The sequence below is a fragment of the Protobothrops mucrosquamatus genome, unplaced genomic scaffold (assembly GCF_001527695.2).
Source record: "Protobothrops mucrosquamatus isolate PMUCROS unplaced genomic scaffold, P.Mucros_1.0 scaffold2186, whole genome shotgun sequence".
Taxonomy (NCBI): Eukaryota; Metazoa; Chordata; class Lepidosauria; order Squamata; family Viperidae; genus Protobothrops; species Protobothrops mucrosquamatus.
Window position 1 is genome coordinate 79,482 of NW_015388279.1, and position 10,329 is coordinate 89,810.

The window sequence follows — 10,329 nt, forward strand, 5'->3', positions numbered from 1 at the left end:
TTGTCATCTTCTAATGTGGGGCAATATGATGTTGCTGAATATTGGTAACAAGTGCACAGGGGGGCCAAGTCAGGACAAATATTAAATTTGTTTTCATTTTGATTTAAATAAGATAAATAAGTCTCCAAAGAAGACTTTGGAGTTGTGCAGTTGCAGTTGTGCAGTAACACTAGGCTAGCCCTGTGCTTGATCCCTCCTCCCTGCCAAGCTGGGTGCCTACCAACAGGTTGCAAGTCCCTTTTTTCAAGGCTGTTGTCTTCAAACAGTCACTAAACAAATGGTTGTAAATGGTTGTGAGAATCGGATGCCCTTGGTTTTTAACTCTGTTCTCTTTCTTCTCTCCTGTCTCCTCTGCAGGTAAAAGATAGGATGGTGGCGGGGAAGTGGAGCATGTATTGCCCAATCTTGGCCTGTTGGCAGCCAATTCTCATCTTGATGTTGGGATCCATCCTCTCAGGCTCTGCCACGGGTTGCCCACCCCGCTGTGACTGTTCTGCCCAGGAACGCTCAGTGACTTGCCACCGGAAGCGATACATGACCGTTCCTGAGGGCATCCCCACCGAGACCAAGCTCTTGGATTTGGGGAAAAACCGTATCAAGACTCTGAACCAGGATGAGTTTGTCAACTTTCCTCACCTGGAGGAGTTGGAGTTAAATGAGAATATTATCAGTGGCATTGAGCCCGGGGCTTTCAACAACCTCTTCAACCTCAGGACTCTGGGTCTCAGGAGCAATCGGCTCAAACTTATCCCCCTTGGGGTATTTACGGGACTCAGCAACCTTACCAAGTTGGACATTAGTGAGAACAAAATTGTGATTCTTCTGGATTATATGTTCCAGGACTTGTACAACCTCAAGTCTTTGGAGGTTGGGGACAATGATCTTGTCTATATTTCCCACCGGGCTTTTAGTGGCCTCAACAGCTTAGAACATCTGACCTTGGAGAAATGCAACTTGACCTCCATCCCTACGGAAGCCCTTTCTCACTTGCATGGCTTAATTGTGCTACAGTTGCGCCACCTGAATATTAACGCCATCAGGGATTACTCCTTTAAGAGGCTGTATCGACTTAAGGTCCTGGAGATTTCACATTGGCCATATCTAGATACCATGACATCCAACTGCCTGTATGGACTCAACCTGACATCTCTATCCATCACCCACTGCAACCTGACATCAATACCTTACGTCTCCTTGAGGCACCTGGTCTATCTCAGGTTTCTGAACCTGTCCTACAACCCCATTGTCAGCATCGAAGGTTCCATGCTTCATGACCTACTCAGGCTTCAGGAGATCCAGCTGGTTGGGGGTCAACTCACCGTGGTGGAACCGTACGCCTTTCGGGGCCTGAACTACTTGCGGATCTTGAACATTTCAGGCAATCTGCTGAACACACTGGAAGAATCAGCCTTCCACTCTGTGGGGAATCTGGAAACCCTTATCATAGATAACAATCCCTTGGCTTGTGACTGCCGACTTCTCTGGATCTTCCGACGTCGCTGGAGGCTAAACTTCAGTAAGCGGCAACCCACCTGTGCAACTCCTGAATTTGTCCAGGGGAAACAGTTCAAGGATTTTTCTGAGGCGCTCTTGCCAAACTACTTCATTTGCCGTCGGTCACGGATACGGGACCGCAAACCCCAGCAGATCTTTGTGGATGAGGGCCACACCGTGCAGTTCATCTGCCGTGCAGATGGAGACCCACCTCCAGTCATCATGTGGCTGTCACCAAGGAAGCACCTCATTTCAACCAAAACCAATGGGCGGCTCACTGTCTTCCCCGATGGCACTCTGGAGGTGCGCTACGCCCAGATTCAGGACAATGGCACCTACCTATGCATTGCCAGCAATGCTGGAGGCAATGACACCATGCTGGCCCACCTGCACGTCCGCAGTTATTCCCCCGACTGGCCCCACCAACCCAATAAGACCTTTGCTTTCATCTCCAACCAGCCAAACGAGAGTGATGCCAACAGCACGCGTGCCACCGTGCCTTTCCCCTTTGACATCAAGACCCTCATCATTGCCACCACCATGGGGTTCATCTCCTTCCTGGGAGTCGTGCTGTTCTGCCTGGTGCTGCTCTTTCTCTGGAGCAGGGGCAAAGGGAACACCAAGCACAACATTGAAATCGAGTATGTCCCACGGAAATCCGATGCAGGCATCAGTTCCGCTGCTGATGCGCCACGCAAGTTCAACATGAAAATGATCTAAGGACGAAGAACCAGAGGACAAAGACAAAACAACTAAGGACGGGCAGTGTTCTTTTTATCAAACGATGATGACGATGACCACAAACAGTCAACACAAATGCCAATCTCTCTTTTCCACTCAGCTCTCCCATCCCCCTCCTCTCCTGAAAATCCCGCATCACTTCCTCCTCCTCCTCCTTGTCCTCCTTTGTGAAAATGTTCTGCTGACGTCTCCAGAACCTCCCCTGTTTGTAGGACAATACTCCGATGAACTCCTGTGTCGATCTTAAAAGACAGCAGCAAACTGAAAACAAAAACAAAAATTCAAAACAACAAACCATTAAAAAGTTACATACTTCCTCTGTAACTTTTGATTTCAATAATTACGGATTTTTATGAAAACTTGAAATAATAAAAAAAAAACCTATTTCCTATAGCGAGCTGGAATGCAACATTCTGACTTTTTTGATCTGTACACTTCCTTCTTTTGGTCCTTCCTTGGAAACCTGTATCAGAGTGGTTTCTGATACAGTTCAGTAGAAAGAAGGATTGCCTGTTGATAACAAAGGAATCTCAAGGGGATGTAATATATATAATGTACACCTCAAGGGGATATAATTTATTAGTGTTCTGTCTCTCTTGAACCATTGGTTTTGATTTGGATTTCTTGAACTGAATTCTTTCAGGGTTTTGCTAAGGCACAGTACAGGTAAGGATGATACATATATCCATATTGTATACCTGAAACCAATTGCATTCCAGATGTTGCAATGGAATCCCAACATCTTCATCCAATATAGCAGGAGATGTTGGGAGCTGCAGCTCAGCATATATGTGCTTCCTCTGATATCGGTGGGCAAATTTTTGGGAAAGATGCTGTAGGAACAGAAACCTCTGTTTTGCATGATGCTAGGTTCACATTTGAAGAACCACAGGTTTCTTGTCCTTGTTCTTCTGAACGGTGCTTCTCCTCCCTCATCAAGGAAGTCTTGATCCTGATGGAGATCATCTTCAGGCTATCCGTATTCCATCAGGCCAGGTTAAATTCCATAGGGGAGAATAGTACCATGGTGATAGAACATCTGCTTTGGGTGGTCAAAGGCCCAACTTTGATCCTCCAGTTAAAAGGACCGGGTGACAAAGGATGGGATATATCTCCATTGCTTGAGACCTGGGTGAGCCACAGTCTGACCAGACAACAATGAGCTAAATGAATGAATGATCTGATCTCCAATAGCTAAGCTACCTTTGGGCTACCTCTGCTATGGGTCTTAGGGAGTTTTCAGGTGATAGCATCATGCCGAAGACCATGCTTTCAAGATGCCGTACTTGCCATGATCCCATCTAGTGAGAGAATATTTCCACCTCCAGATGTTCCTGGTCTCCCACTCTTAACAGCTCCCACCTAACATAATCAATGGGATGGGATACTGGTAGTTTGGGCAATGTTTGAAGGACTAACTTCTCCAGTTATATCCTACAGCCAAGAATTAGTTTGGGATCCTATATAAGCCTGTGGGGTCTTTGGTACTCTCTGAGGTTGGTCATTTTCTTGCAGACATTTCATGACCTAGCTAGATAACATCACCAATGTGAAAAGAGAGTGGCATTTGCTCAGAGAAAACCTCAGTCCCTTGTAGTACTGATGATGCTACCTAATTGAGTTATGAAACATCTGCAAGGAAACAACCAATCTCAGGGAGCACTAAGGACACCCCACCTTCAACCCTGAGTTGCAAATATTCTCAATACCTCGATAAGTTAGCATTGCTAACCTCCTTGGGTGCATGTCCAGATCCATATTCAAACTCATAGAATTCCTACTAGCATCCTGCAGAATTACACATCCAGCCCATTTTTTGAACCAATACCAGTTCATTCTGCTTGCCAGGTGCAGATTAATGGAAAAGGGTGCCTTTCTCCATTTTCTTTTTTAAAAAAACAATGTTTTTTTAAAAGAAAAAAGAAAAAGAAATGTAATAACCGAGGACCTTTTTTGTGGCTTCCATTAACCTTGCTTGCTTGGCCCAAATTTTCCATTCTGAGCCTGGAGTCTCAAGACACCCGTCTGCATTTGCGAGCTGCGAATGACTCAGCCTGTTCCAAAGAGGAACAAAACGAGGTTGGTCCCCTCAGCCTGTTTCCCCATTGATAAAAGCAGCCATTTGGCCAGATGCAAAACAGCATTGCTCATCTTTCAAAAGGACCCGAGAAGCTCCGGAAATTTGGTAGAGTTTTCAAAGTTAGCTGAGGACCCTCCTGACATTAGGTGAAAGAGCTGATGTTAAGGCACAGATTGTGTGTGCTGTCAGAAGAGACTAAACCGGGACTTCTTTTTCCTCCAGCCTGACTCCCTTTTCAGGGAGTCTGTTTGATTTAGTTTGACCTTCTATGCCTGTTGCTCCCTGGTGAGTTTCTTCTGCGTTATAAGAGCAAACCATGTTGGCCAGAAAGTGCATTTAGACAGCCTTGGAGTGTAGAAGCTTCCCTGGGTTCACCTCTTCTGATGAGGGAGTCAGAAGGAACTCTCATAGGTGGGGCAACTATATTTAGCATCTCAGTCAGGGTGGGTTTGTCTTGCTTAATGGAGCATGTAGGAAACACAGCCTAAAGCAGAACTTGAAGGAGAACCCAGCCAGAAGGACAAAAAATAGGAATATAATATTCTGCATTCTGGTAGATTTGGAGGTGGCCTGGTGGAGGTGTTCCAAAGGAGGACAAATTAAGCGTGTTTTGAAAATTTTGGAAACAGAACACAGATTACTATCATCTGGTAGTTTGGGCTAGGGATAGACATGATGGCTTCTGCAAGAGTCAGGATCAAAAATGTCAAGATGGCTATTGTGACCAAATGGTGAAGGCCATCATCTTTGATTCCACGTCTCCTATGGCAGGGGTCCCCAAACCCTGGTCCGTGGACCGGTACCCGGCCACGGCATGCCAGCAACCAGTCCACACAAACGAGCAAAGCCCCATCCGCGGGATGCAGGCAGCACACAAAACCACACACTGTCCGGTCCGCGGGAAAACCTTTCTCCACAGAACCGGTCCCTGGTGCCCTAAAGGTTGGGGACCTCTGTCCTATGAAGATTGCTGAGCTGTCATAAAAAAGGGGAGATCTTTCCATTTCTCTGATCTTCTCCAGCCAAGCAATACCATCTTTGGGAGGGTTGAAGGGTTAACATTTACCCATTAAATGGTCTCAACTCCAGAACAGCAGATCATGGTTCTCTTTTGCTCCTGCTCCTGCAGCCTCTCATCCCCCAGACTGAAACCTGGTCTTGTGCCATAAATTGCCTCAGAACTGAGTTGTGCCTGAATTTATGGCCTTTTTTGCCACGGTTGTTAAGCAAATCACTTCTGTCATTAAGTGAAGCATGCAGTCGTTAAGCAGATCCAACTTGCCCCACTGATTTTGCTTATTAGAAACTGGTCACAAATGGTGAACCATGATCCTGCAAAGTTGCAGCCGTCGTAATACAGGCCAGTTTCCAAGCGCCCCAATTTTGATCACATGATCCTGGGGACACCACGACAGTCGTATGTGCAAGGACAGGTTGTGAGTCAGCCTTTTCAGTGCCATTGTAACTTTGAACAGTCACTAAACGAAATAGCGGTAAGCCGAGGACAACCTACAAATACAAGATGTATCTGTGAAGCTTCTAACCCCATTTTTTTTACAGATTTGAGAATTTTCTCCCCAATCTGTTCAACCCATGCTTGAAACCCAGCAGCAATTTGATGACTTTCTTTTCTTTCTTTCTTTTTGGCACTTACTTCATTAATATTGCATTTTAATTGTGTTAGCTTTTCTATCGTTCTTCTGCATTGCTTTTCTTCGGCAGATTAGGAAAATCGGGTTTCGAACAACAAATCCTGCCCCTTGATGGAATTTCACCATAACTGCTTCCTAGGTACAAATAAGTATGAATAATAAATAAATAGCACGCACAGCAAAAACGAACAAAACAGTTGTGTGCCTGTAGATAGGATATTGCCATTCTTTTGTGCTGCAATTCACTGTGACAGAGAGCCAGGCAGACATACCAATGCTAATTCCTGTCTCTCTTGATGAAATCAGGACAAATAAATCTCAATGTGACAAGACATCCAGGCGGATTTTCTTTAAAAAACTCATATTTGTCCATGAGTTGAGGCAGGAGCAGAGAAACAGCACATAAGATTGGCATTCTCTGCATACAAAATGGGAAAGTTGTAAAAAAAAAAAAAAAGGACAGAAGAGTCCTAAGATAGATGTCCTTTTTGGAACGAAGAAGCCAAAAATAGAAGATCTAAACATGAAGGATCACTCTCTTTCCGTATGAGATCAGGTGGGTGGATGAATCCCACTGCCAGGCAACCAACATCCTTAAAAATATATATATTCCTTGCTGGTACTTTCTTTGCATGAGTGTCTCTCATTGCTGGAGGTCCAAGTGGCCACAAAAAACAGCTGGCCAGAGTCCCAGGGCTTGATAATGGTTTGCTTTCAGCTCCGGACCTATTCTGTTCATCGTTAAATTAAGCCCTTGACTTACAACAGTTTGTTGAATAGAATAGAATAGAATAGAATAGAATAGAATAGAATAGAATAGAATAGAATAGAATAGAATAGAATAGAACAAAAAATATGGAATGGAATGGAGAATAGAGTAGAGTAGAGTAGAATAGAATAGAATAGAATAGAATAGAATAGAATAGAAAATATGTAATGGAGAATAGAATAGAATAGAAGTAGAGAATAGAATAGAATAGAATAGAATAGAAAATATGGAATAGAATAGAATAGAATAGAATAGAATAGAATAGAATAGAATAGAATAGAATAGAATAGAATAGAATAGATTAGAATAGAATAGAAAATATGGAATGGAGAATAGAATAGAACAGAACAGAATAGAATTAGTAGAATAGAACAGAACAGAATAGAATTCTTTATTGGCCAAGTGTGGTTGGACACACAAGGAATTTGTCTCCGGTGCAGAAGCTCTCATACAAGTAATAATGATAGATTATGATCATAATAAACATAAAAAATACATTCATTATAAATCATAAGATGCAACTTAGTGATAGTCATAGGATACTAGCTAAGCAAACAAAGTTACAACGGCACTGAAAAAAACTATCTTATGATGGTTTTTCACAGTTACGACCTTTGCAGCATCCCCATGGTCACATGATCAAAATTCAGCTTGGCAACAGGTTGATATTTATGACTGTCGCTGTTGCTGTGTCCTGTGATCCCCTTTTGTAACATCCTGACAGGCAAAGTCAATGGGGAAGCCAGAATCACTTAACAACCGGCTTACTAATTTATCAACTGCTGTGATTCACTTAACTAATGATGCAAGGAAGGTCGTAAAATAAGGCAAAACTCACTTAAGAAATGTCTCGCCTAGCAACATAAATTTTGGGCGCCCTTGCTGTTGTAAGTTGAGGATTATCTGTAGAGGATTTCTAGCCAGGTGGATCCACCTTGGGATTTTCTAAAAAGATGGGGCCATCATATATGCTTTGCACTAAAAACAGCTGAAGCTTCGGTTGCAGCAAGGAAAACTGTTGGATCACCTGCAGCCTCCTCCGTTGAGTATTGCTGGCCTCCTGAGAACTTTGTTCTGGCTCTTGTTTGGTCCACCAGGACTTAAGCGCTGCATCCTTGGTAACCAGACACGTTACACCATCTTTAGAGGAGCACAGAGATGACACTGGAGAAGGTAAGCAAAGATCATCAGCAAAACATCTCAGTCTGGGAAAGCTTGAGAAGGAAACTCAAAATTGCTCTCTCTTAAACCCAAGGTAGGTTGGATTAAAGGAGAATAACCAGTCCCATATCATCTAGTAAGTTTCCATGGATGAGGATGGGCTGGGGGGAGGAGGTGTCCTCAGTGGTGGTCCAATTCTTTAACCATCGCCTCATACTGGCTCTCTTGAACTGTATTTATGTATTAAATACATTTATATGGCTTCCCAACTCACAGGCAACTCCAACTTAACAACATTAAAAATCCACAGCATAAAAACCCATAAACTTAGTCACATACCCCACAGCAACCACACCACAATAAAATCAAGCCCTTGTTCAGTTGCATCTCCATTCGTGGTTCCCAGACCTGCTGACAAAACCATGTTTTCATGGCCTTTTGGAAAAGGAACAAGATGGGAGCCAATCTCACCTCAAGGGGAAAAATGGTCCATAGAGAAGGAGCCATCACTAAGAAGGCACTTTTGCCATGGTCCCACCACATGGACATCCCCAAACAATGGGATCTTCAACATGCCCTTCCCATCTTGGTGGGTCGGATGGATGTAATAGGGAGAGTGGATCCTTCAAATAGAAGTTATTTAGTTATCAAAAGGTGTGGTTGAAAGCATCATGATGGCCTCATCAATAGGATTAAAGCTCTACCCATTTTTTTATATCCAACACACATGACATACACATAAAGAATAGCTGAAGATTCCATCACATCTGCCAATCCCCATCTTGGCTTTGTTGACCCCAACAAAGTGTGGTCAACTTGTATGAATATCATGTCTTTCACTGTCCATCTCCCGTCTGTCCAGTGGATGGACAGACAATCCATTATAGATTCCCAAGGAATGTATAGGATCTTTAGAGAACAGTCAGAGAATGGCTTCAAAGTGATGGAGAATTCTATAGTTGGAAAACAATGGATCTCAATGGGGAGAAAAGCATCTTCTAGCTCAGTGATGTCGAACCTTTTAGAGACCGAGTGCCCAAAAACCGGCCCGGCCCCGCTCCGCCCGCCCGCTCCCGCCCTGCTCCGCCCTCATTCTGCCCACCCTCAGGGCCATCCATGGCACGCCGCAGATCGCCTAGGTGGCCCTGCAGGTCCATGGTGGCCATGCCCTTCACCCGCACCCCGCAGCATCATCTACTGCCCAGCTGCCATGTGCTTGGCTGTGCAGGTCTGCACGGGCCATACCCAGGGGTGACTCTTCTCCGGGGGGGCTGCTGGTGAGGAGGCTACAGGGGGAGGCGGGGCTGGGGCGACAGCGTGAGTGCCCACAGAGAGGGCTCCGAGTGCCTCCTCTGGCACTAGTGCCACAGGTTCGCCACCACTGTTCTAGCTCTTCCCAGGACAATCAATCATCACCCCGAATTATTTTAAAACATGAAACTACCTGAGAAAATACCTGGGTGCTTGGCAGATGGATTTCAGCACAATGCAAGCTTGTTCACTATTGATATTTCCATTGTTTGTCACAATGTTGGTTTCCTTTTCTTGAGTGATTCAAGTGGACTGTTACCACCTCCCTTTTTTGCAACAAAGAGGTTGATTTAGGGATCATCTTGCCCCAAAAGTGACCCTACTGCCTTGTTAATTCATTGCATTGCATCCCATTCAGAAATTCAGGGCTATAAAGTGGCTTATTATAAATCTCTTCCTGTTTTTCTTTGAGGCACTTCAAAAAAAAATATAATGAAAATGGTTGCCTGTTCACAAGCAGGAGCCAAAAGATCCGTGTTTTTTTCCTGGATGGCTATTAATATGGGCAATTGACTGGGACTCTTATAATTGACTTTCAGTTCCCCCTTTTTAATACTGTAATTAAAGAAGCTAATTCGTTTTTGCGTAGAGCAGACAACCCTACACCTCCAGACGACTTTGCTGCACTTTGCAGCATGACTCTCCTGATCAAAGGACAAAATTGGAAAGTGTTGGCTGACAGCACTAAGAAGCTGAAAATGCACCACAATGTGGGTTCCTTGGTGCTCTCTGAGCTTGGTTGTTTTCTCGCAGACAACTAGGTGACAACATCAGTACTAGAAGGGAATGGGTTTGCTCTCTGTTTATGTACAAATGGTTTGCAGTGTTGATGGGAATGTTCTGGGTGGTTCTTTGATTAGGTGACTGTCTAAGTTGGTAGTTTCTTAATTGGGGTATTTTATACTTCTTGATTGTTGGTCTAGTGTTAATCTTGGTGTTAATCTCTGCTCATCTGGGTGTTAGCTGCTGGTGAGGAGGTCTTTAGGTCTTTTTGTTACCTTTTGGCTTTTTGATTGTCTCTTTTGAATAGTATGTAGATGTTGTTTATCTCTATGTATCTGTCGATGGCTGATTTTATATACAAGGGCAGGGCACTGTATATAAACAGACAGCAAACCCCA

At 44.1% G+C, this 10,329-nt stretch overlaps 1 protein-coding gene across 1 annotated transcript; it reads left to right on the forward strand.

Moving 5' to 3' along the window:
* Positions 1-357: 357 nt before the first annotated feature.
* LINGO1 (leucine rich repeat and Ig domain containing 1) lies at positions 358-2,390 on the forward strand. The gene has a single exon (XM_015824292.1). The coding sequence runs from the start codon at positions 370-372 to the stop codon at positions 2,212-2,214; it is 1,845 nt and encodes a 614-aa protein (XP_015679778.1). The 5' UTR covers positions 358-369; the 3' UTR covers positions 2,215-2,390.
* The last annotated feature ends 7,939 nt before the right edge of the window (positions 2,391-10,329 follow it).

What these genes read in the sequence shown, in the direction of transcription:
- LINGO1 (XM_015824292.1), top strand. Translation starts at nt 370, where the DNA reads ATGGTGGCGGGGAAGTGGAGCATGTATTGCCCAATCTTGGCCTGTTGG.